General features: G+C 31.7%; 1 protein-coding gene across 5 annotated transcripts in view; it reads left to right on the top strand.

Moving 5' to 3' along the window:
• Positions 1–27,972, top strand: part of ADGB (androglobin) — a 240,026-nt gene that overhangs the window by 112,015 nt on the left and 100,039 nt on the right. For all 5 annotated transcript variants that reach the window (XM_031937655.1, XM_031937653.1, XM_031937654.1 and 2 more), the window contains exons 15-23: positions 261–432; positions 3,192–3,255; positions 6,380–6,482; positions 9,110–9,251; positions 12,966–13,080; positions 15,064–15,231; positions 19,374–19,509; positions 21,021–21,158; positions 23,164–23,257. In XM_031937655.1, coding sequence (XP_031793515.1) covers positions 261–432; positions 3,192–3,255; positions 6,380–6,482; positions 9,110–9,251; positions 12,966–13,080; positions 15,064–15,231; positions 19,374–19,509; positions 21,021–21,158; positions 23,164–23,257 — 1,132 coding nt within the window. The remainder of the gene's footprint in view (positions 1–260; positions 433–3,191; positions 3,256–6,379; positions 6,483–9,109; positions 9,252–12,965; positions 13,081–15,063; positions 15,232–19,373; positions 19,510–21,020; positions 21,159–23,163; positions 23,258–27,972) is intronic.

The raw sequence follows: 27,972 nt of genomic DNA, 5'->3' as shown, positions 1-27,972 counted from the left end.
TTAGGATGCCTACTTTAGAAAATCATATAGGAGAAAATGGAAAGATTCTGCAAACTTTCTAAACACACAGATCAGTGTAAGACTTTCTGAGGCCATTTGGTCTATATTTGGAAGGCTAAAATATGATATTTGTGTCATTTTTAGCACACATTCATAAACATGAGATTTCCAGGTTCTCCTTTTTCCATGTTATTGACTTCCATTCTTTCAAACTATGAACTGTTTTGATGTTTTAATGTTTGTTCTTTCTATTTATACAGAAGAGACAGAAACTATGTATAATATTGCACCTCATCCATCACAGACAATTGAGTTATTCAGTCAGCTAACAGCCGCTTTGGAAAAATCCCAAGAAGAAGTTTTAACAGAAAATGCTCCTCCTATATGCAAAGAAATCTGGTTTGACTTTGATGACTTCTGCAGATGCTTCCAGTAAGGATTAAAAAGTTTTCTTCCCCCATATATTTAATATACCTGGATTATAAAGTATTCATTTTTCAATTTTGGATTGAAATTTGGATTGAAAGTACTATGTGAAAAATCACGTAGGTTAATATAATTAGATGATTGGATACATGGAAGGGAGTAAAATATAAGGAAGCTAAAAATATGGAAAAGAGCCAGGGCATAAAGAGCTTTAAGTACCAAACAAGAATTTGTATTCAATTCTGCAAGATAATAAGATGTCATTAGAATTTATTGAGTAAGGGTAATTCATGGAATAATATTGACATGGTCTGACTTATGCTTTTAAAAAATAAATCACTTTGGCTACAGAGTAGACTATGGATTGGGGTGGGGAAAGACTTGAGGCAAGGATACCAATTAGAAGACTGATGTCAGGAAAGAATTTTATCTGCATCAATGAAGCAGTCATATGAATGAAATGATAGGTTATCTGGAGTAAAAATATTACTCATACATTTTAACTTATAATGTCCCATTTTGAAATATTGCCCTTAGTGAGTTCTACCAAACATTTAAAGATCAACTAATTCAAATATTAAATAAATCATTTGGAATACTAAGCAAAGAAGGAGTCCTAGCACAATTTTTTCATGAAACAAAAATGGTGCTGATATCTAAATTGGGAAGAGCAAAAACAGAGAAAGAAAATTGTACACCATTTTCACTAATGATTATGATGCAAAAGTCCTAAATAAAATACTAAATAGGAGACTACAATATATCACAAAAATTATACATTGTCACCAAGTAGGATTTATTTTTTTAACCAGGAATTCAGGGATGATTTAATAAAAGCAAACAATTTATCAATAACAAAATCATATAATTATGCCTATAGATGCAGAAAAAGTTTTTGACAAAATATACCACTCATTCCTATTAAAATACTTAAAAGCTTAGGTACAATTGGATTTTTCCTTAAAAATGATAAGAAGCACATATTTAAATGAGCAAAACATTTTTTCCCAGTGAGATCAGGAATGAAACAAGGATATTCACTATCACTAATATTATTTAATATTGTACCAGAAATGCTAGCAATATCAAAAGAAAAGAAATTGAAGGAATCAGAATAGTGAGGACATAAAATTTTTACATAGGATATGAATATATACATGGAAAATCAGAGATTCATCTAAAAGCTAATTGAAATAATAATTTTAGAAAAGTAGTAGAATATAAAATAAACATATAAATCATCAACATTTTTATATATTATCAATAAATTCCTAGAAAAAGAGATAGAGATACTCCAGGAACCACATGAACATAATTATATGATACTTTTTAAATAATTAGAGTTAGATTTAAATAATTGGGGTGATGTTAATTGTTCATGAATGGGCAGAGCCAATATAATAACAAACTTCTCCAATAAAGATCTTATTTCTCAAATAGAGAACTTTGTCAAATTCATAAGAATGAGTCATCTCTTAATTGATAAATAATCAAAGAATATGAATAGTTCAGTGAAGAAATCAAAACTATATATAGTGATATTTAAAAATATCTTAAATCATTTATTAGGTAAATGCAAATTAAAAACATTTTGATATATTGTATATCTATTAGGATGACTAAAATGATAGGAGAAAATAGCAAATATTGGAGAGAATATCAAGAAATTGGGACACTAGTTAACTGTTGGTGGAACTGTGCAGTGATCCAACCATTCTGTAGAGTAATTCTGCAATTATGAGCCAAGACTTATTAAATTGTGTATACTTTTGACTCAGCAATATTACTAGTAGGTCTGTTTCCCATGATGATCAGGGAAAAAAGAAAACAACCTATATGTTCTAAAATATTTATAGCTAATCTCTTAGTGGTGGCAAAGAACTGGAAATTGAAGGAACCAGCTGTCAATTGGGCAATGGCTAAACAAGTTGTGGTATATGGTTATGACAGAATATTCTGTGCTGTAAGAATGATGAGCAGATTGATTTTAGAAAAAAAACAGTGACAGACTTGCATGAAATAATGAAGAATGAAATGAGCAGAACCAAGAGAATGTTTTATTGTATAAGTTATATAATAACATCAATAGTTCAAAGAATAACTGTAAATGTTATTGAGTATTATAAATTTTCTAATAAACTATAAAGGACCTATGAGGGAAGATGCTAACCATCTCCAGAGAAAGAACAGATAAAATGAAATGTATAATGTGATTTTACAAACACATATATATACACACACATAAATGCACACATATATACACACATACATATCCACAAATATGTGTGTACATATATCTATTATCTATGTGCATATACATACATGTATGTATAAATGCACATGAGAATAAGGGTTGTATGTGTGTGAAAAGTCCTGTAGTGTGGAATGGAGAGAAAGAAGGGAGACAGTACAGAACTTAAAATGCAACCAAAAATAAATAAAATTAATTTTAAAAAAGAACATTGCCCTTAGGTTTATGTCAATAGTTCAATAAATGATTTGCAAAGGGAGGAAAAATGATTGAGTTTTACCGATTGTTTGGTTGTTCAAAACATTGCCAGTTGGCTGAAACAAACTGATTTTTTTTTTGTACACAATCATTTCTGCGTAGGTCCTCCCATGATTACTAAATCAATTCACTCTTTCCCCTCCATATTTTCAATATATTAATTCATCAGGCTGATTAAAAACCCATTGTTATTTGTTATCTAAAGTTATATTTGCATATTTGAATGGAATTCACTAAGAACTATTTGTCTTTTCAGGAATGTATATATTTTCCATAAACCAAATTCTTATATCTATAACTATCAGAGGTCAGACTTTAAGGTGAGTGGAGTATTAATCTTTTTTTCTTTTTTTTAAGAATCAAATCATGTTAGTGCATGAAACCTTTAACTTTATCAAACTTATAAATCTTTGGTCACACTTATATATGGACTTAATTATTAATATTATAGGCTACGGTTTGTGTCAATGATTTTTAGTCAAACTTCTACAAGTTTTATTTACTTTGCTATCCTTAATCTAAGTGAACAAGCACTCCTATATCTGCCTGGTCACTACTTTTATATTCCCAATATGTGTAGACATGTGGGTTAATGAATAAATTGCATTGTCATATGCATATCATATGTAATAGACTTTGATTTCAAGGGATAAATATGAACATTTTGCCTCCCAAACATCTTTCAGGCCTCTTATTTTTCTTTATCCCTACTATTTCTGCCCATATTTAAGGGCAGGAGGTATGGGTTCAGAAGTATTCAGGAAGATTCATTGTAGGGCAACAATTGCACATAATCTAATTTCATCTTGCCTTGTGAGTAACTACAAAGTAGTTTTGTTTTTTTACAGACCAGCAATCACCTTTAAAGCACTGGGCACCCATAGTTTTCACCTAAGTCTCTAGTACAGGGTTAGTGGTCCTTAACATTGTTCTGAATATCAGAAACTATACTTTAACTTCTTGTGGACTCCATACTACTCTATGGATATTCTTTGGATTTTTTACTAGAAAAAGGTCAATCCTAAAAGTCCAGTGGGTCCTGGAAAGCAGTCCATAAAAGGCTAATGCTGAGCTCCTTTATGAACTAAAGATATAATTATAATCAAAATTTCCAGGCGTTTTCTTGCACTCTTAACTAGCCAAATGCAGTTACTGTTGTCCCAAGTAAAACCAGTTTGTTGATTCAGGGCTCTAGGACAGAGGCTATAGCTTTGTTCTCAATATGATTTTATTTTTTTTTTATTTAATAGCCTTTTATTTACAGGATATATACATGGCTAACTTTACAGCATTAACAATTGCCAAACCTCTTGTTCCAATTTTTTACCTCTTACCCTCCCACCCCCTCCCCCAGATGACAGGATGACCAGTAGATGTTAAATACATTAAAATATAAATTAGATACACAATAAGTATACATGACCAAAACGTTATTTTGCTGTACAAAAAGAATCAGACTCTGAAATATTGTACAATTAGCTTGTGAAGGAAATCAAAAATGCATGTGTGCATAAATATAGGGATTGGGAATTCAATGTAATGGTTTTTAGTCATCTCCCAGAGTTCTTTTTCTGGGCATAGCTGGTTCAGTTCATTACTGTTCCATTGGAAATGATCTCAATATGATTTTAAACAGACCATCAGGAAGACTTTTTGACCAAAGCCTGAAAGGAAACTAAAGAGCTAGTAATCTATTACTAATGCTGCTCACTTTCCCCGCCCTGACTATCATCACTTATATCCTAATCAGGAAGTAATCAAATGCATATGAAGAGCAATCTAATTCGTTTGTCATATCTGTGCTAAAGCGTTTTGTTGGATGGTTGATTTAATCCACATAATACTTAATACTTTAGGATCAACTAGAGGAATGATTTCTGTCCCCTGAAAAGATTACCTTCCCAGTTATTGTTCAAACACATAGTTCTTGGAACAAGGCAGGTTCTCCAATCCTCTCAGAGTCTGGGCCCAGACACAGAGTCTGGGTGTATTCTAGGGATAGACATTGATAGATATCCAGTTTAGACTCATAAGCTACATTAAATTTTGGATCCAACAAAAGAACAAGAATAAAGTATCCAGATAAGGAGATGGTCTAGAATTGGGTTAAGGGTTTAAGTATAATAGAGATGACCAAAATCACTTATCCAAGTGATAATCTTAGAGGGAAATTCAGCAGTGGGAGTGTAAGCTGATTGTATTAGAGAGAATAACTTGACTCAATATGTTAGAGAATGTTTAACAACCAGGGTTATCTTCTTTATTGAAATTTTTCCTATCCTTTTCTTAAGTCTAGACAATCAACAAAACAAAAAAACAAGTTCTGAATTGTAGTCTTTTTAGATTTCAGATGTGTAAATAGTCGTACTGAAAATTTAATATGAGGCATGTTGAAGCTGGCTCCAGCATACTTCTCTATCCTCACTTTTCAGGGGATCCTTAGAACCCTGAAGGGGAAACATTATTCATCTACAATAAAAAAAAGTATTTTATCCATCTGCAGTAGTCTGTAGAACATTAGATGTAAAGGAATAATGGCTGATAATAACTTATTTCAAAACTAGTTCTATATTTTTCAGTGGGGCTCACATAGGACCCCACTGAAAATATGAGAATTAGATAATGATGATGTTTACAGTTTACAAGACCAGTGGACTCCCTTTGTCAGCACAAGTCACAACTCTTTATTAATATGAATTTAGTAGACAAGGTCATAGCTTTTGCCTGAAGTACTGAGAATTAAGTGAATTGAGCAGAGTCCTGCATTTATTTTCAGAGGAAGAATTAGAACACAGATCTTTCTATGTTCACCCTGCTATTTCCATAGTGCCATTCTAGCTTTAGAAAATTGATAATCCAAGAGGTCAAGGGGCTTTATCTATAGTCACCGAACCAGGCTAAATCGAGATAGTCCTTATCCTCTACTTTTACTGCTGTCTTTCTCATTTCTGAAGTTATAGATTATTTTGGGGGAGGAATAGGACAACTCATAGGAACTGACACAGAAAAGTAAGCAGAATTAGGAAAACTTTACACAATAACTACAGTTATGTAAATGGAAAGAATAAAATGAAATTGAAGGATATGTATTTATAATGAGCAAACTTAATGGACCCCAGAAAAAATGAGAAAAAGTATCTTCCTTCTTTCATTAAACCGCTTGGATTCAACAGTAAATAAGAGCTTGGGGATTGGTTAATTTTGTTAAACTATTACTTTCTTTAAACCGAAGAAGGCTTGCTGAGGAGGTGGGGATGAAAGTATACTTGAAATTTTTCTTATGCTTTCATATTAAATTACTTCCTACCAATGAGGACAATATATAGAAAACTTTAAGAAATATAAGACCCATTATATTTACTTGACAAATATGCCTTATTGCTATGGTATGGACTTGAAATAAAACATTGAAAAGGTCTATATTATTTGCCCCACTTTTTTCAGTACACAGATGAACGAATATTATATTATTTATTTGTGGATAGTCTGAAACCTATTGAACTTCTGGTTTGTTTTTCTGCATTGGTACGCTGGGGAGAATCTGGAGGTAAGAAATCTATGAAAAAAATCAGTACAATTTTGTTGTGATGCTAGGGGAGAACAATTTATACTTATTGACTTTATTTTCTCATCACACTGATTCTTCAGCTCCTTGTAAACTGAAATCCCATTGCTCTACCTGAATAATTCTCTTACAGGAAAGCAATGATTAATTGCTAAATTGATGCCCTATTCTTAGAAGTTCTTTTCCTTCTTGACATTTCCACAGTATTTAATATTGTAGTCAGCTCCTCCCCCTTGTTACTTTTCTTAATCTTAGCTTACATATTAGAGCTTTTCCTTGATTCTTCTGTGTCTGATCATTCTTTCTCTGTCTCCTTAGTTGGTTCATCATGCTCTCCCATTAATATGGCTGTCTCCCCCTAGATCAGGATTTCCTCTCTTGTTCCTTTCTATGGCTTAAATTATGTTTTTGTGCAGTTAATTCCCCCAAATTTTCTTGAATTTCAGTCCTACATTTCTAACTGACTACTGGATATCTCTACATGAATATCTAGCTTAGATCTCAAAACAGACATGCCCATACTTGGTCTCAGGTACCTGTTGTCCTAAACTAATCTTAACTTCCCTCTTTTTGTTGATATGACCATCATCTTTCCAATCATTCAGGCTCATAATAAAACAAGTTTATAACTTCCCTTTACCCATAACATCTTTTGATCCATCCCTTTTTCTCCTTTTATATTTTTACTCCTATAGATTCCTTCATATGTTTTTTCTGAAATTATTGGCTCTTACCCTGTGTCAGTGTCTCCTAGGTCTTTGTACTGAGTCTTTTCCCCTCCCCTCTCTTTCCTTTTTCCTCTTTTTTCTTCTCCTCCCCTCCCTCTAATCTCTTCACCTTCTCTTAGTGATCTTCTTAGTTGTCAAAGTCTAATTTTTTATTTTATATAGAATCTTCATATTCAGTTCTCACCTCTCTCCAGAGTTCTAGTCCTCTATCACCAAATTCCTTCAGAATATTTCTACCTAGATGTACTGTTAACATCTCAAAATTAAGTCTAAAGCTAATCTGATTATCTTTCTTCCTCTCTGCCCCCAAGTCTGATCATTCTCCAAACTTCCCTGGTTTTTAAAAATATATTTATTATTTATTTATTTTTAACATTCATTTAAAAATTTTTAAATTCCAAATTCCAGCCTTCCTTCCAGTTTCTCCTTCACAATTGGGGGCGGCAAATGATATGACACCAATTACACATAGAAAGTCATGCAAAAATATTTCCGTTTTTTAATAAGCAAGAAAAATTAAGTTGATAAATGTCGTCCTTCACTTAGAGTTCATGGCTTCTCTCTCTAAATGTGGATAGCCTTTTTCATCATAGATCCTTTGTAACTGTCTTTATATCATTGTCTTGATCGAGTAGCCTCAGTTGATTATTGTACAACATTGTTGTTACTGTGTACAATGTTTCTCTGGTTCTGCTCACTTCACTTTGTTTTAGTTCATATAAGTCTTCTCAAGTTTTTCTAAAACCATCCAGGTGTTCATTTCTTTTAGCACAATAATACGCTATCGCAGTTATTAACCACAATTTGTTCAACCATTTCTCAATTGATGGGCATCCCCATAATTTTCAGTTCCTTGTCCCAATTTCTGTTAATGTGATACTACTACACAGTCACCCTGGTTGAATATTAGTCATCCGTTCTCTTTCCTCTTCTTCACTTCCATATCCAATCAGTCAGTAAATCTTGCCACTTTATCTCTTTATAGCTTTTCTCACATTTATTTCTTTCTCTTCATTCATAGAGTCAATACCTTTGTTCATGCTTTCTTTATTCCTCACCTCCACTGTTGGAATAATCTTTTAATCACTCTCCCTGATTGTTTCTTTCTTCTCCAAGGCATTGTTCCACAAGGTTGTCAAAATTACTTTTATAAGACACAGACTATACTACTTCCTTACTCAAAGAGCTTCATGGATTCCTTTTTATCTATAGGCTACAAATTGCTCATCCTGACTTTTAAAAATCTTTACTGTATAGGTTCAAGTATCTCTAGGAATTTCATTCTCTTTTTTCCCCTTAAACTCTTTAGACAGATTGTCTTCCTTACAATCTAATTCAAAGAAAATAATATAGGTACACCTTAAAAGTACAATATAAATAGGTATCATCATCATCATCATCTTTTTCTTCATCATGATCATTAGCAGCAGCAGGAAAATACTCTCTTATCTCTTCCTTTTTACAATTCTCATCTTCAAAACTCAGATTATATCCTAAATAAAGCTGTCCCCATGCCCCCAGTAATTAGTATATTCTTTCTTCAAATTACTTTGTTTATTTGTCTGTTGACAAATTATATTCTCAAGTAATACATCAAAATTTTAAGATCAGTAAATGTTTTTCATTTTTATATTTGTTTACCTACCCAAGAGCCAACATCACAGTACTTTTTATATAATAGATATTTAATAAATATTTCTTAATTTGATTTAATTTAATTAAGTCCAATTTAAAAACTAAAAAAATTAAATTAAGTTAAATTTAATTTAATCAAATTGACCACAATTTAAGGCTCAAAGGTACCCCATGAATTGATGATCAGACTGCATACTTAAAAGGCAAACCATTGTAACTTGATTTTCTTTCCTTTTTTTCTTCAAGCCTTACAAAAAGACAGTCCTATCATAGAACCTGGACTACTTACAGCAGAAACGTTTTCTTGGAAATCTCTGACTCAGCGGAATCTTGTATTAAAAATACATACATATGCTGCCAAAGCTGCAATGATTCGCCTTCCAGTTGGGTGTGTAATTGCCTTAGTTTCCCTATTAGAAGAATCTCCTGACACTCCAAATAACCAATAGTATTGTCAAAGACCAAGTTGTCAAACTCAGCAACTGGCTGCCTGAAATTGCCTCAATCATATTAAAATGTAACTAGGAAATGTTTAGCAAATAAAATTACAATATAAAATATTAATTTATAGTCCTCTAATCAATATGCTGCCTGAAAGAATCTGTTTCTATTTGAGTTTGATACCTTCAATTTAAGAAACCTTCCACAATTTGTTAGGTTGCTAATTGTACAATTTTAATTTAATGTAATTTTTACTTATAGAAAAGAAGTTTATCAAATATGGTCTATTTGAAAAACTTCCTCAAATTTGCCAATTTAGGTATTTTTCAAGTAGCAACTCATCATATATAATGTAGAAGAAATTTCTATTTGGTCAAATATAATGTTAAATGGGATGTTTTTAATAAATCCAAATTGCAATCTTATTCTTAAAGGAATTTAGTTGATTCTATTTAATCAATGACATCCCATCCTACCCCCACACTCAAAGGTATGGAAAGTATTGTCCTGTTCTTCTGATTATTGCAGAAGCCAAAAAATAAATTATTAAATATGAAAATTATCATATAGTATCTTGGGATGCCTTCCAACTCTCAGGGAATATTTCATAATTAAGATATTTTGTGGGTCTACATTTAGAATGAGAATTTATTGAGGGCAGGGACCATGATTTTGCCTTTCTTTGCATTCAAAGAACTTAAAACAATACTTGGAATGTGGTAAATGCTGTTGGTAAAATTGAAATCTCCAACCTTGAACACTCAGTCAGAGAAGGCAATTATTTTAAAGCAAAGGTGATGCCAATGAAAGGACATAATAAATGTATCAAGAAGGTGTTTTCCTCATTAGCCTTTCCTGTGCTTACATATTCTTTCAAGAGGAAGCATCAATACCAAGAGGGAACATACCTGGAGAGTTACATATATAAGGAAACTGTGTGGCCAACATACTTACTTGGAGGGATAAATCAAGACTTTGATCTCTGGAGACACTAATGTTTTTCTAGTGATATCATCTTGTTTCTTCTGTCAAACCTCTTTCATGCTGTTCTTGTAGCATTTCCAAGACACATAATCTTTGTATTTAACTGTTTAGCTATAGTCTTTTCCTACTTCTAGAAGACAAATTCTTCAAAAATGGTTCATTTTTTTAAAGCAAAAAATCTCCCTATATATACTTTTCTGCACTTTTCAGAAAGGGCAGAAAAACCTGTACTCTGAACTAGACAAAAGCATTTTCTATCTTGATACTCTAGAAATATGCCTTCTGTGCTTATTCATTTCCTTAGACAAGAGTTCCTAATCTGGCATCCATAAACTTTAAAAATATATTTATTTTGATAATGATATTTTAATATAATTGATTTCCTTTGTAATCTTATAATTTTATTTTGTATATTTTAAAACATTATTCCAAGAAAAGGTCCCAAGCTTCAGAATATCAAAGGGATCAATGACCTACAAAAAGGTTAAGAACCTCAGCCTAGAAGGACATTTTTGGCCCCAGGATGCCAAGTTTATTAGAACAAAAAATAGGATCACTCCAGCTAACTAGTACTCTTAGACAGTCTTTTCTTTGGACTCTTGAGTTTGGGACATTTCAGTCAGAAAGGTATCATTCATACACATACACATCAATTATCTGTATGCATATGTATATGTATACATAATTATTTCACCCACATTACACACACATATATATGATTATTCAACATATTTCACATTTTTACCTCTCGAGGCTAAAGTATAAACCATGCAAAAGTTATTTGTCATATAATTAACAAACTTCCCTGAATTAGGTGTTCCTTAGTTTTTCCTCAGCACTACTATAAATCTAAATCTATTATATTCCATGGAGATGAGCAAGCAGGGGAAGGCAAAATGAAATAACTACTACACGGAGACAACTAACTGTAAGCCCAGAGATCAAGTTCCTCATGACTGTTACCTATTCAGCTACAGTTCTGGTGCTTTCATATGCAAGTGGTACCATCAAAATCTGAGACTTGTTTAAGATAATTCAAATTGCTCAAAATTAGAACAAAAAATAAAAGGGGGCCTTTTTATTTTATTTAAATAAATAGGACCTGCCTATTTATTTGCTAAAGGAGTTATTCAGCCACGAAAATAGTAATTGTAGTACTGGGGCTGGCCAGTTAATAAATAATCAATGGCTGATTTTGCTTCTTTTTTCCCTCGACAATTGATTAATCAAGGAATTGCTTTTATAAGCCTCATAATATGTAAGCTCTATGTGCTGTATTAAAGTTCAAGAAATGGTCTTTGTCTTTTAGGAGCTTACAGTGTAGTTAAGAAAACAAAACAAAACAAAAAAAGTACTAATAACCATCCAAGAACAATTTAAGTGTGAAATAGTTCCCTTTAGTATGATGTTCTTAGTAGCAAGAGACTTTTAAAAGAAATTCAAACCATAAACAAAAGTGTTTGATTAAGAATTATTTCTTTGGGAGGATTCTGGGAAGATGGTAGAGTAGGTCAGAAAATTCTAAGCTCTCCAAATTTTTCCAACAAAGAAAATTTCCCCTTAAAGTGAACATGAACCAGTGTAAAAAAAACTTGGGGGCAGAATAGGAATCCTCACATGGCAACCCCAGAAGACCCCAAAAAAGACCCCAGGACTGGGGTTTAATCAATGTGAAATATAAATATTTCCAGGCTAGCTCTGTAGCAACAACAAGCTGGTGTGTGTGTGTGTGTGTGTGTGTGTGTGTGTGTGTGTGTGTGTATGTGTGTGTGTGTGTAGAGAGAGAGAGAGAGAATAGGTGTGGAAGGGTGTATAGACTTATGATAGTGGATCAAGATGTGTAGATTAATGGAGAGAAGATAAGGGATAAGAGTAGAGGAGGTTAAATAACAGCAAGATAAGTAGAATCAAAGGAGAAAAGTTAGCAGGGATGGGAAATGAGATATACAGAAGCACTATAACAAGTATCAGATTAGGGAAAAAGAAGGCTAGTAATCTTTGATCTCAGACAAAATTGAACTTAAAATTTCAATTAAGAGAGACATATTAATGTTAGCCATATTAATATTGTTTTAGCTGCATGTATTTATATATAAATATACCCATGTTTAACTGTAGCCTGCCTTGGAGAGGTGGAGGGATGAATTAGTGAAAAAGAGAATAAATTTAAAAATCCACAGTGGAGAACAAAGAATAATGTACAAGGAAATAAAGGAAAGATGGAAAGTCATGAATAGATAATCTCTTATTATTACATATGCTTATACAATGTTATATAACGTATAACATATGGTTATATATTTTGAATCTGCCCTGATGTTCTGCCTGGGCACATGACAATGTTATGTTTTGTTTTCCTTTTCTGTCTTCTATTTTGTTTTGTTTTATATTTAGTTTTAAATTAAAAAATAAAAGAACAATTTTTTTACAGTAGAATTGGTATGCTCTGGATTCACTTTCTGTGGTCCTAGTCAGTTATAAAGTTTTCTTATTTATCCTTTTGATCTTTGCCATAAAAAAATTATATTCCTATCTGCTTAGATTGGTTATTAGATTAAGGAGTCCATTAGATTTAAAGGAACACAAAGTTGTCCTCTAAATTTGCTTCCTAAAACTAACACTGCTGTCTACTTTAAAGAGAATATTTAGTTATCCTAATTCTATCTTCTCTTTTTAGGCGGCATATGTTAATCTTTACTGCACATTCCCCAGTAGGACATCATATTCATCTGTGTAGCATGGTATCCTTTATCTTTGGAGAAGAAGATGTTGTTATGCCTCATTTTGAGAAGGTATATGTCATAACGATTGCTTGGGCTACTGAAAACTTTCGGTTAGTTAATTATATTTAGAAATTGAAACCTGAAGAATAAGTACAGAGTTTATTCAGAAAGAAAAAAATAACTGTATTGTGAACTCCTTGAGATATGAGACATTTTTGGTCTTTCTTTTTATCCTTAGGGCTTGTTGATGGACTAAAATAACTTCAGTTTTTTGAGATAAAATTTAAAATATAATTTTTATACAGGGGATTCCTAAGTTATTATATAAACAAGTAAAATGTATTATTAATTCTTTTATAATTTAAATTTCATAAGTTTTAAAACAATTTCATAATTGTATTAAATTATCATTGGTCAATATATTTTGAATAAAACATTTTGCTAATTTTAAGAATACAAAGACAAAAATCAAATGATTTCTACTCTTAAAGAAATTACTTTTTACTAGAAAATTAAAATAAATCCAACTCAAGCTAGTAGATGTAAAGTTTTAATCCAATGCTTGTATTAACACTCAAAAAGACAACAAGATTGAATAGCATCCAGGCATACCATTATTCAAGAAGCCTCCAAAAGCATTTGTGGAAGTTTTGTATGAGATACAATCTGATACCTAATCTTCAACTTCAACAAATGATTCATTTTTTCCCAAAATTTAACAAAACCCACAACTTGTCAACTCAATTCCTTATTGATTGATAATTTTTTCTCCTCTCTAATTTTGTCTCTCTTTTTTAATATTTGCAAAACTGAAATGAATATAAGGTTTATCAAAACACCTCAAAAATTAATTTATTATCAAAGTTAATTTAATTTATGTTAACAATTTAAAAAATTGCATGGTTGCAAATTTTATCAAAAACTTTTTATCTTAGCATTGAATTTGTACTTTGAAACAATCTGTAATAATGGAGTTCCTCAATTTCACAGTTTGGGAATATACTATATTTTTGTCATTAAATTATTCATATCATTGCCAGCTATGTTATACTCTATTAGAGGGTTTAAGTACCCAAATATATATTATAGATGTGGATGGAGTCATTTCTTCTTGTAAAGTTGAAGACTTGAGAGGCAGGTTCTTTTTATGCAACTGATTTTCATAAAAAAAATGATTTTTAAATCAAATGTTTTCCATATTATTTATATTAACTGTCACTGTAGATTCTTAGCTGTCTTCTCTTCATTTTTATTTATTCATTATTTATCTTACTAATTTTATCTATTATTATCTATTTATCTATTATATATAACACATATATGTGAAATTTATGTAATATAATTACATTACTTATTATTATTTATTTACTTATTCAGTTAGCATGATCCCCTACCACTTTAGCTTTACAATTTTTTGTCATTCATACTATAGTAAAAGAAATGGAAACACATTTGAAATGGAGAACTATTTGAAAAATGAATTCTTCTAGGGTATGAATGATCATCTCCTAATTTAGGTTTCATCATACTCTATTTTCATTAATCAACTTTTCATAGATTTGGATAAGGCAAGAAAAAAAAAGAAATGTATAGGTTTTTCAATATGTAGCTTGTTCATTTTGCAAGTTACTATATTTATATTATTTGTGTCATCTCAATGAAAAGGAGCAAGCAAATTGATTTCCCTTCTTTTGAGTCTATGAACCTATGATTAAGTAAATAATCAACTGATTTAGCAATGGCATATTAATAAAATATAAGAGTCAATATGGTGTAGTGAATAGAGAACTGTCCCTTACAATCAGAAAGAACGCAGGATAAATCTTCACTCTGATATACATTGACCCTATGACCTTGGCTAAGTCACATTTTGCTTCTTAAACAGCTCTGTAAGATTAAGATGAATCATCTTAATGATGATGAATATCAAGATATAAATGAAATTCCATGTTCAGTTTAAAAAAATACAACAGTAGAAATAAAATCGCTGCATTACATATAAGACTTTAGTAAATTCTGGTGGTAATAGCTGTCTGTCTTATATCTCCACAGGAAAGCCTACGATTTGTAGAACATGCTGTGACAATCTTAAAAGTTACTGGATCTGTTATGAATAATTTCAGAGATAAGGAAAAACTTGCTAATTCTTTGAGAAAGTTACGGATGATTCACTATCCTCCAAACATTAATAATAAGGAGCTATCAGAACAACATTTCAAGGTTAATGAGTGCATATATTTTGTTTCTGAAAAGATATCAAATTGATATTGGATTTTGTTTATGTTGCACTTTGTATTTTTTTAATTATTATTAAATTCCTGATATGCTATGAAAGGCATCATCTACTAGCTGGGCATATCACTTAACCTCTGTTCTATTTTTTATGTACTGGAAACTGTAACTTATGAATGACCTTCTTAAAATGTGAAAATTAGAAATCAAACATTATCTTTGAAAAATATAGCTTGACTAAGGATGAGTATAAATCTGCCTTTCCTCAGATCTTGTGCTTCTCAATGAAACCTAAGTTTACATGGGCTTTTTTGTTTTCCATTTTATTCTCTGTGCACATAGAACTTCTTTTTAGTCCTTGATCTACAATCCTTTATTTGTGAAGTAGATTTTTGAACACAAATAAGACAATATGTACTATAGTATTAAATCTCATTTAATAATAATAATACTTTTTATATGATGTTTACTATGTACCAGCCAGCCACTCTACTAAATGCTTTGTAATTATTATCATATTTCATTCTTATAACAACCTTGAAAGGTAGTTATTATCTCAATTTTAAAGATGAAAAAACTGAAATAGACAGAGGTTATTTAACTTACCCAGGATCACATAGCACATAGGTATCTGAAGTGATTTGAACTCAGATCTTTATTCTAAGTCCCATGTTCTATTTTGTACTAATTAGCTGTTCCCTTATTAGATTCAACCCAATTTTCTAATAACTCAAATTCATTATGGATGCTGATCCTTTTGTTCAACATGCTAGCTACTCCTCTTAGTAGCAGATTTAACAAGCATTCTTCTGTCCCCATATTTAAGACACATTAAAAATATTAAACAGCACAGGATCAAGTATAGAACCCCGTAGTGCACCAAGCTGATACTGAGACATCAATAATTCTCCTTGTCTTTGACACAACTATTTCTGAATTCACCTAATTATAGCCTACATCTCTCTGTCTTTTCAATAAGAATAGCATGAGAGACTCATCTATTGCTAAGTTAGCAATATTCATAAGAGGAAATTTTGAAATTACTCAAGCATGATCTGTACTTTATCAAGCAATGCTTACCAACATTTTTATTAGTTTCTTTTTTTTCAATATTCATTAGCCATCATTTTAATAAATTATTGGAATCTGGAATTTTGTTGTGGGATTTTGTAAGGAATGAAAGTCAAACTCATTGATCAATAGTTTACTCTTTTCCCTTTTAGGGAAGTTATTCTCCAGTTCTGTGATACTTCTCTGATGAGATTAAAGATAAGGACATATACTTCTTTCATTTCCTAGAGAGATAGCATACCTTAACTGTTATATAAATGTTGTAATTATTTCTTAGTACTCTATCCTACAGGCAGCTAGGTGATATAGTGGATAGAATGCCAATACTGAAGTCAGGAAGATTTATTTTCTTGAGTACAAATCTGGCCTTAGACATATATTATCTCTGTGATCTTGGATAAGTCACTTAATCCTGTTTGTCTTAGTTCTCTCATCTATAAAATGAATTGGAGAAGGAAATGGCAAACTACTCCATTTTGCCAAGAAAACTCCAAATTGAATCACAAAGAGTGGGACATGACTGAAATAAATGAACAACATCATCAACAGCAACAACTCTATTCCATATGGATTAATTATTACAGAGGCATTTTTTTCCCTTTCCTTTTCAGCTTAAAATACTTTTTAGTTAGATTTAGCTTTATAAGATTCCTTGTAAATGCAGTCTTATGAGCTCTTATTAGTTATATTCTATCCCTGGCTAATGGTTTATAATTCTTAATTTTTTTCCCCTGAGACAGCTGGAGTTAAGTGACTTACCCAGGATCATACAGTTAGGAAGTGTTAAGTGTCTGATTTGAATTCAGGTCCTCCTGATTTAAGGGCTTGTGCTTTATCTACTATACCACCTAGCTGCCCCTTCATTCTTAAATTTTAAGTCATATTCCATAAATCCAAATCTGATTTACTAAATCACTCATTTAACAAATCTCTGTTGAGTTCTTGCTATGTGTAAAACACTCTTATAGTAGCGGTAACTATACAAAGATAGATCCATATTCAAGGCTTGAAAACAAAAAAGATTAATTAATTATGCCATATATACATATAGTTAATATGTAATAGTAATAATTTTTCTGAAGTTGTGATATTAAAAACACATTTAAAGGTATGGTGGTGTATTATTTTATTGAAGTTGAAAGAATATATTTTTATTTATAATTTATAATTGAGTTCGATATTGATAGGAATGCCAAGTAGAAGAAAAACACTTTTAGTCTTTGAGTTCAAAATTAAATGAGACAAGGTATATGCAAAGGAAAGTTAAGGAATATACCAGACAATAATTGATTACCTTCCAAAGTGAATGTTACAGATAATCTGGTATGGTTCAAAGAAGGAAGAAATATGTAGGAAATAGATTTTAGGGCAAGACTTTCTCAAGGTAAGAGTTGAACTGGGCTTTAAAAAATGGCCAGGATCTGAATTTGTGGATACAAAAGAACATTGCAAATATCTGAAACAGTCAAAATTAAGTCTTAAGACTGAGAACAAGCATAATATGTTTAAGATTTAGGAAACAGATTCCATGGTTTCATATGTTTATTGATTTATCTCTGAATATTTATTATTGTATAATATCTTTTAGATAAATCAAAACTTTATCCAAGGTCACCAAAATCTCTTAAGTGCTCAATCTAATTACTTTTTTCTCATTCTTCTCTGTCCTTGTTTTTTTTTTAAATAGAATTTAACTCTTTAAACCACTTTCTTAATCTTAAAATTCTTTCTTCAGTGTTAATGATACAATGTTCTCTCCTTCTTCTTTTCCTACCAGTATGTTTATGTTCTCATGATTTATATTCCTTTTTCTTCTATCCTTTAATTGTGGATATCATATCCCCTCAATGCTTTAATCTTGAATTCAGACTCTTCTGGCTTTGCCATCTTAATTTTGACAACTTCGTCTGTTTCTGTGAATGACTTTGATTATGACTTCTATGCAAATAACTCTTAAATCATCTAAATTCAGCCTTGTTCTTTCCCGTCATCTCTAGCCTTTTATTTTATTTTTCTAAACATATTTCCACTTTTATCATGCTGCAGAAGAAAATTCAGATAAAAAGGGAAAAAATGAGAAAGAAAAAAAGCAAGCAAGCAAATAACAACAAAAGTGAAAATACTATGTTGTGATCCACATTTAGTCCCCATATTCTCTATCTGGATGTAGTTGACTCTCTCCATCACAAGTTTATTAGAATTAGCCTGAATCAACCCATTAATGAAAATAGTCAAGTCCATAACAGTTGATTATTACATAATCTTGTTGCTGTGTACAATGCTCTCTTCATTCTTTTTACTTCACTTAGCATCAGTTTATGTAAGTCTCTCCAGGCCTTTCTGAAATCTGCCTGCTGATATTTCTTACAGAACACTAATATTCTATTACATTCATATATCATAACTTATTCAACCATTTCCCCAATTGATGGACATCCACTCAGTTTCCAGTTCTTTGTCATTACAAAAAAAGGAGCCTTCTATTTTGAAAAGCCTGTTGGACACTTTCCAATTCTGGCCTACTTCAGTTATACCATGTCTAAAACTCAACTCGCCATCTTCATCACACACATACACACACACACACACACACACACACACACGTACAATTCTTCTTGCCAATTTCTATATTTTTTGATAGCATCATAAGTTTGACAAGAATAGCAATGACAACAATGATGATGATGATAAAAGAACTGAAAGGTTTCTTATCCAAGATCACCACTGCCTTGCACATACTAAGCACTTATGTATCTGTTGCATTGTGTGTGACAATAGAGTACTTTTCTCAGAGTTAGGAAAACTGGGGTCAAGTTCTCTCTCTGACACATATGTTAGGAAAACTGGGGTCAGATTCTCTCTCTGACACATACTGACTCCAGACTCTAGACAAGTAAACTAACCTTGCAATTTCCTTAGGACTCTCTAAGCTTAAAAATTACAAAGTTAATCTGTAGTGACAGAAACATTTTCTCTCATCACAGTTACAGATTTGTTTTTTTAAATGAGCTATCCTGATAGGAAAATAATTCTAAATATTTTTTTTAATCTAATTGCAGGTTTTCCACATTTCTTTATGGCGCTTGTTCAAAAAAGTTTTTGGACCTAGGATTCCATCCAACTTCAAATTTGCATTCCGAGCTCTTACTTTGGACTTCAGCCCATTTGAAACCTTTCCTGAAGAAGCTTCTTTAGGTGTTAATTATTTTTAGTTATTAACTTTATTTCGTTAATATAATTAAAGTAATCATAATAACTAAAGTAGTTGATTGAGACATAACAGAAAAGGACCTTGAAGTAGGATTTAGGAAATGGGTCCTAACTCTTGAATTAGGTAACTTTAGGCAATTTTTTTTACATCTTTTGGCCTCAAGTGATTTACATATAAAATGATCGTGTTGGAGCAGAGCAAGGATTGTTAACCTTTTTTTTTTTTTGAGTCATAGTCCCCCTTTTTTTGAAAGTCTACTGAAGCCTATGGACCCTTTACTAAAACAATGTTTTGAAACAGTTAAAGAAAATGCCAAATTTCAAATAGAAGTTAAAAAAATACAGATTTGTTTCTATCTAAATTTTCAGATCCCTTGAAATCTATGGATTTCATGGAAACAATCCATGGACTGTTTGTGTATTCATGGACTCCACACAAATCCCTAGATAAAATCATCTCTATGGTGATTTCTAGCTCTGCATTTATTTGATTCTGTAAAGTTTGAATTCAAGGTTTTGTACGTTGATGAATAGGAAACAAATAGAATAGGAAATACAATTGAAGAGTGTTAGGAAGGTCTCTACATCAGCCTACTAAATGGGTTACTTCTCTATATAATATTTGTTCATCCTTTCAATTGTATTTCAAGCCTAGAAGCTAGATTGTAATGTCCTAGCTTTCTTGTCACAAAATAAATAATTTCTTCAAGCTTATTTATACTATCCTACAATTGACTTTATGTGGTAAGGAAAATTGCATTTTAGAAGAATTTGAAGTTATGATAAACAAGACAGAGTAGAAAATAACCTTCAATATAGGCAGTCTTTTTTGTAGTTTTTTTTCTTTTTCCCAGTCATTCCTTCTTTACTTAGGAAGGGAGAAGATAGGAGTTGCTGGTTATATGTAACATATATATAAGGTAGATATTCTCCTGCCATGTGAATGTGGTAGCTTCTTTTATATATATATATATATATGTAATGTGTGTGTGTGTTTGTAGATATAAACACATCTCTATCTCTGTGTATCAGTTACATTTTACATTTACAAATATGTATTTATATAAAAGAAGGTGCCCTGTTAGCATATTTATATCTCTATAAATGTGTTTTGTATATATTTATATATGTGTGTGTATGTAGATATATTGTAAAGGTGTCTTGTTAGCATGGTAGGAAGACTATCCACTTTATGTGTATGGGTATGACTCTGTGTGTATATGTATATGTGTGTATATGTGTGTGTGTGTGTGTGTGTGTGTGTGTGCACTAAGGCATCACTGCTCATACATAGTCCTAGGAAAGATATTATGTAATTTCCATTATGCCCTTAGAATGTAAAAATAATTTTGTAGGGGTGATAATTGAAATTCCCAAATAATTAAAACTTCTTGGAAAATCATAGTGGATAGACTAAAGGCATGTGTTGAAAACTTTTACAAGAAAATTAAGAATAAATTTAAGTTTTTAAATAAATTAATGTTTTTCTCTTCCAGCTGAGTGGATAGATCTTAAATATCCTGCTGTGTTGCAAGACAGAAATTACTCTTGTGAAGATTTAGTGGCAGCAGTTAAACTGCAAGCTTGTTGGAGAGGAACTTATGTTAGGCTCGTCATGAAGGCTAGACAGCCAGGTATACTTTTGAATTTAATAATTTGTTAATGACTTAGTGTAAACAATATGAAACATCAAGATAATGAATTAAACTTATTTTATGACTATTTCCCTTTGAATACAGGCAAAGTTCAACTGAAGAAATGTCATTTTTTTAGAATATCAAAGACTCCATCAGGATTCTTTATTTACTTTTACAAGCATATGGTTTTAATTAGCATGTACAGATATACATACATATATATGTTGTATGTACCTTAAATTACTTCATTTCAATTCAATACAAGTCAATAAATAATAATTAAATATCTATCTTATATGAGAAGCATTGTGCTAACCTCTTAAAATCAAGCCGAACTACTGATAGAGAATGGAAAGTTTGTTGCTCTGCTCTCTAATTCTCTAATCAGTGGAAAGAAGCATCTGAGAGAGTTGAAAAGGTATCAAAAACTGATATAAAATGGATAAATTTTGTATAAAAATGTATAAAAACCTGAACCAATTCAGCATGTGATCAACTTATCCCAGTAGTAATCATGATGTTCCACAGAGTAGAAACCAAGCAGAGCTGCTGCTGAAAAGTAGAAAGTTACCTGGAAAAACTTTATAACATTATTTTTCTGCATTTGAAAAATATAACTCATCTTAAACTTAATAAATTTAAAGCAGAATTATTTCTTCCCTCCTATTCCCCACTTCTAGTCCCTCTTTCTGTTTCTGGGGAGTACTCTACCATCCTTCCAGGTACCCAGATTTGCAACTGCTAGAATCATTCTCAACTTTTCAGTTTGAGTCACCTCCCTTTTCCAATAATTGTCACATTTAAAAATTTTAATTTCTAAAACATGTATCACATCTGTCTCTTTCTCTCTAGTCGCATTGCAATTGCCAAAGTTCAGGCCTTTATTACCTTTTGTTTAGAATATCACAATAGTTTTAAAATAATGTCTCTATTTTCCATGCAGCTGCCCACTGATATTTCTAAAGTACAAGTTATATTATATATAATATATATAATATATAATATAATTACTCTGTGTGTGTGTGTGTGTGTGTGTGTGTGTAGTGAAACAGATATATATATATATATAATTCCTGAAGAAGGAAATTTGAGTAGCTCTAGGATATTTGTTGTTTTAAAGCTCTTCAAAAATCTGACTAAATTCTATCTTTTCAATACTAATTACATATTATCCCCCCTAAGTAGTCTACATTCTGACCAAACTTTTTTATTTCTATTCTTCATAAACAACATTATAACATGATGTCTCTACCTAAAATACCTTGCCTTCTCATCTGTGCCTTTAAGAATTCCTAGATCTCCTCAAAACAGTTCAAGTGTTGATACTCTGCTTTTTCTCATCATCTCAATTGTTAGTGTCCCTCCCAATTATTTGACATTTAGTTTGAATTTATTTTGCATTTATTTATCTGTGTACATACTCCCCCTCTCCAATTCCCACCCCTATATAAGCTCCATTATATCTTCAATACCTACACATTATTTATAGTAATTTATAGTAGGTGCTTATGAAATGTTAGGTGAATAGATGCTTTGAGCTTAACTACATTCTGTGTACTTTATTACATGAATAGGCCAAAATTTATGTTACCATGTCCCTGTTGGATATTTAGGTTGCTTCTCAATTTTGTAGTTACAGTATCCTTTAGATGCAAAGTTGCTTTTACTGATTTCTTAGATGTGATAATGCATTCTATATCTCTAGTGAATAGATATGATCTTTATATGTAAGTTTTGATTTCAATATTTTAATAGATTCAGATGGTATTTTATGAATAATGAAATAAAGATGGAGGAAAGTGCAGCTAAATACTATATGGTACTGGGAGTTAGGTGACTTGGGCACTAGTACTGATAATACCACTAACAAATTGTGACAAATTATACAAGTGACTACTTTTTAATTCAATTTTCTCAACTTTAAAATAAGAAAATTGGATGATATGATCCTCTAAACTCCTTGTAGATCTTAAAATTCTTTGATTTATTTTGTTATTTTCAGACACAAAGGAAAATATTGCTGTTGCAGACACTCTGCAAAAACTTTGGAGTTTGCTGGATGTCAATTTAGAACATTATGCAATCTCTCTCTTAAGGTAACAGGCAACATAAACTATTTTCATATTGTATTGACAAGTAGTATCTTGTTATAATGACTAAACCATTGAAATATTTATCTAAATTATTTGACAAAGTTTCTAGACACTAGTATGGTGTCAATTTTAAGAGTAATATCTTTAGCCTCTGCTGCATTTTGTTGAGTATTGCAATGTCCTTCATTCATACGTTGCTATTACAATGAACATTATATATTGAGAAACTTAATTTCTGTATATTTCATATTTATCTATTTCCAAATATTAGCCTCCTAGACACTTTAAAATCATAGTTAAACAAAGCATCTAATTTAGTTGACCAGTTTGACAAAACACTATAGCTATACCGGAATATTTCAACTTTTCTCCAAGTCTTGAAGTGACAATGAAGAATCCTTTATTTTTTCCTCTGTAGAATTTATAGTATGACAAAATCATTCATTTAAAATTTGGAGTGATCCTCCAGTGTGCTGTTCTCTTCTTTTCTCAAATATGATGGTTCTCTGGGAGCAGGTTTCTCAGGGAGGTCTTCTGGAGGCAGCCTTAGTTTCAGTTCAATATAATAATCACCCCAATGCAGCCAGGGATTAAAGTATAGTCTTTTATTGTCTCTTCCAAAAATAGCCCGGTTAGTTTTCTTAGAGGCCTATCTCTCCCCTTGGTTCCAAGAGTTCTTGCAGCTTGTCTTTTAGCTCTTCCAGCTTCTGCCTCTAGCTCAACTTGGACTCCTGGCTTCTCCATCTCCTCCACTGACTTCTCACTTCTCAATCTCTTCAAGTCTCCTGACTGAAGCTCTAAGAGCTTCTTATATATGATCTCTTAAAGGTGTGAACCCAAAGGTTAACTCCTCCTCTGAGAGAGTGGAATTGTGGGTTTCTGACTTGTGAATCTTCCAAACTTGTGAACTCTAAAGTGTGAGCTAATGTGTGAGCTCTCAAAGATGTAAACTTAAGAATTGTTTCTATCAATTCTAGTGACTTAACACTTTGTTTCAAGTTCTGGCTCATAAGACTCCACTTCAGTCCCTTTATTTTACAGATGAGGAAACTGAGATTCAGGCTATGTAATGATAACAAATCACATAGGTACTAAGTGTGATAAGCAGAATTTGAAGCAAAATCTTTCCAATTTTACTTACAAAAATTGTACTTCAAGTTAGAGGACCTCTGTGAAACTCAAGCAAACTCCTTTACATCTCCAAGTCTCTGTTTCCCCATCTGTAAAATAAAAGATTTGGACTACATCATCTCTAAAAACCTCTTCTAGTTTTTTAAAACAAAGGTATGTTATGTTCTTTTCTCTGTACATCAGTACTACTACTACAACCCTTTCTTCTTCACCTTTTTTTCCTTTGATCAGCTACAAATTCCCAACCAATTTCTTCCTTAGATGAAAGATTCATTTGATCTGTTACTACTTCAAGTTAATCTCATAACATATTGCTTTAATCAGTTCCTTTATACCGCATGAATCAGAACTCTGTTTTACCTTCTTTTTTAAGATTTTATGTAGTCATGTTAGAAAAACTAGTATTTCCCAAGCTACTTTCTGCATTCCTTCCAAGTGGATTTATAGCCTCCTTTAGCTGTTCATTTATTTCCTCTTTTGACTCTTTTATTTCCATACTATCTAAAAACTTTGATGGAGCACTGGACTGGAGAAGATATGAGTGAAAATCCTGGTTTTTATATTTATTATCTTTGTAATCATGGGCCAGATACTTAATTTCTCTGAAGCTATTTTTTTAATCTTTAAAACTGGAATATTAATATTTACATTAAGTATCTCTCAGGGTTGTTGAAAAGAAATCATTTCGTAAATCTTAATGGATTATATGAAGTAGCCTATTAATTCTTTTTTTTTAAATTTTTTTTTTTTTGCTGAGGCAATTGGGGTTAAGTGACTTGCTCAGGGTCACACAGCTAGCCTATTAATTCTTCATTTACAATGTACCCCGAAGTTCTCTGCATTTCCCCAGTTCTTTACCTATAGTAGCTTCTCAACAATTTTTCTGCCTTCAGTCTATTTTCAAACTCCAATTTGTATTTCTCATATATACCGTGTATCTTTTCTTTTTTTTTTATTATAGTAACTTTTTATTGACAGAATCCATGCCAGGGTAATTTTTTTACAACATTATCCTTTGCACTCACTTCTGTTCCGATTTTTCCCTCCCACCCTCCACCCCCTCCCCTAGATGAGGGGGCAAGCAGTCCTATATATGTTGAATATGTCCTAGTATATCCTAGATACAATGTATGTGTGCAGATCCAAACAGTTTTCTTGTTGCACAGGGAGAATTGGATTCAGAAGGTAGAAATAACCCGGGAAGAAAAACAAAAATGCAAACAGTTTACATTCATTTCCCAGTGTTTTTTCTTTGGGTGTAGCTGCTTCTGTCCATCATTGTTCAATTGAAACTGAATTAGGTCTCTTTGTCAAAGAAATCCACTTCCATCAGATTACATCTTCATACAGTATCGTTGTTGACATATATAATGATCTATTGGTACTGCTCATTTCACTTAGCATCAGTTCCTGTAATTCTCTCCAAGCTTCTCTGTATTCATCTTGCTGGTCATTTCTTACAGAACAATAATAGTCCATAACATTCATATACCACAATTTACCCAACCATTCTCCAATTGATGGACATCCACTCAGTTTCCAGCTTCTAGCCACTACAAACAGGGCTGCCACAAACATTTTGGCATATACTGGTCCCTTTCCCTTCTTTAATATCTCCTTGGGGTGTAAGCCCAGTAGAAACACTGCTGGATCAAAGGGTATGCACAGTTTGATAACTTTTTGTGCATAATTCCAGATTGCTCTCCAGAATGGTTGGATTCGTTCACAACTCCACCAACAATGTATCAGTGTCCCAGTTTTTCTGCATCCCTTCCAACAATCATCATTATTTTTTCCTGTCATCTTAGCCAATCTGACAAGTGTGTAATGGTATCTCAGAGTTGTCTTAATTTGCATTTCTCTGATTAATAATGATTTAGAACACTCGTTCATATGAGTGGTAATAGTTTCAATTTAATCATCTGAAAATTGTCCGTTCATATCCTTTGACTATTTATCAATTGGAGAATGGCTTACCATGTATCTTTTCGATAATTCTTCTAGTTAGATTCTACAGTATTTCCTCATTGCCTGTTATAGGAGTAAGGGAACTTCTTGCTCTTCAAGATATGGATTCCCATGTGAAATATTATGTGGTATTCTAAGGTAACAAAAAAGTAAAGAAGGAGAAACATTTGAAAATAAAATTATCTTCTGTGAGATAATATATGTAAATGCAAATCTAAATTAAAATATAGTATTCTAAGATAACAAACAGAAGTAAGTTGATTTAGTATTGATTTTTCCTTTAAAGGAATAAAAGTCTCTTCCCTTCCATGAAGAATTTTACCCAAGTTTTATATTATAACTATTTGAAGAAAGAAATGGATGAAAAAATAAAATTGGTTTGGGGGAGGAATGGAAGGAGAAAGGTGAGAGGCTTTGAGAAAGGAAGAAGAGAAAGGGGTAACATATAAAGCACATATTAAGAGAGATAATAGGCAAGCAGAAAGGAAGAGAGAATCATAGAGAAAGGTGAGACAGTGAGAATCTCTGGTTGTTTTAGTCATTAAGAGGTCATCCTTAACTGTATCATTGAGTAATACTTGTGTCCTAATACTTTTAGTACTGTTTTGCTCTACTGAGTCAAATACATATGATCAGCAAAAACAAAACAAGAAAACACCACTACAAGAAAGTGTCTGATATTCTCCTAATATTTCACTCACTCATGTGTCTTTAAAGACGTCATCTATCAAGTGTCATTTATGAATGTTTGATCTTTGCTTATATATTCATCAAGGAAGCCCTCATAAATCATATACTATATGTAGATCATTTTCATGAAAAGTATTTTAAAAGTGAAAAATAGGCATATAGATCTATAGTTACTAATTTTCTCTTGATAACTGTTTTCTGCATATATACTCTTGGTGTTTTCCTTTATTCTTCTGGTGTTGTTCCCTCCTTAATTTTTGTTAAAAAGCATTTCCTTAATGTTTTCAAAATCCTATTGCTGTTGATGTGAATTTTCTTAGCGATTTAAAAAAATATTATTTAGTTATTTTTCTTGATTATCTTGCTGTGTCATTTTGATTTCTTCTGGCTCTTTGACAGCAGACATAGTGAGTCCAAATATAACTTTTTTTTACATATTGGTTCAATGTCTCTGACAATAAATGAATGAGAAAAAAATTTTATTAAGAGATTAATTATATTTCAAATATTGTGCCAAACACTGAGGACATAAATATAAACAAGGAAGATAGCCATTGCCCTCATTGAACTTCACATTCAAAAAAGAGATCAAGTATTCCATCAATAAGCTCATTTTGAAGCTATTTTGCCACTCTCATTATGGTAATCATTTACATTGACAAAAGTTATTTTAGGAAATGGCAAAAATCAAGACCATTTCTTAAATCTCAGATATATTTTCTAATACACTTTTCTGCTATCCTTTGCCCACACATTTTAAAAAGTGCTATTTTGTTTTTGTAATACCCAAATTTCACAGTATTACTTCCTCTTTCTACTCTATGACTGCCATGTCATATAACAAAAAACAAGGAAAGAGTACTGTCCTGAAGACTCAGAGGTAAGTATCAAGGAAAGGATGCCCAACAGTATGAAAGATTGCAGAAAAG

Source organism: Sarcophilus harrisii, chromosome 4 (assembly GCF_902635505.1).
Source record: "Sarcophilus harrisii chromosome 4, mSarHar1.11, whole genome shotgun sequence".
Taxonomy (NCBI): Eukaryota; Metazoa; Chordata; class Mammalia; order Dasyuromorphia; family Dasyuridae; genus Sarcophilus; species Sarcophilus harrisii.
Note: the sequence above shows the minus strand (reverse complement) of the source record. Positions and strands in the feature narration are given on the sequence as shown.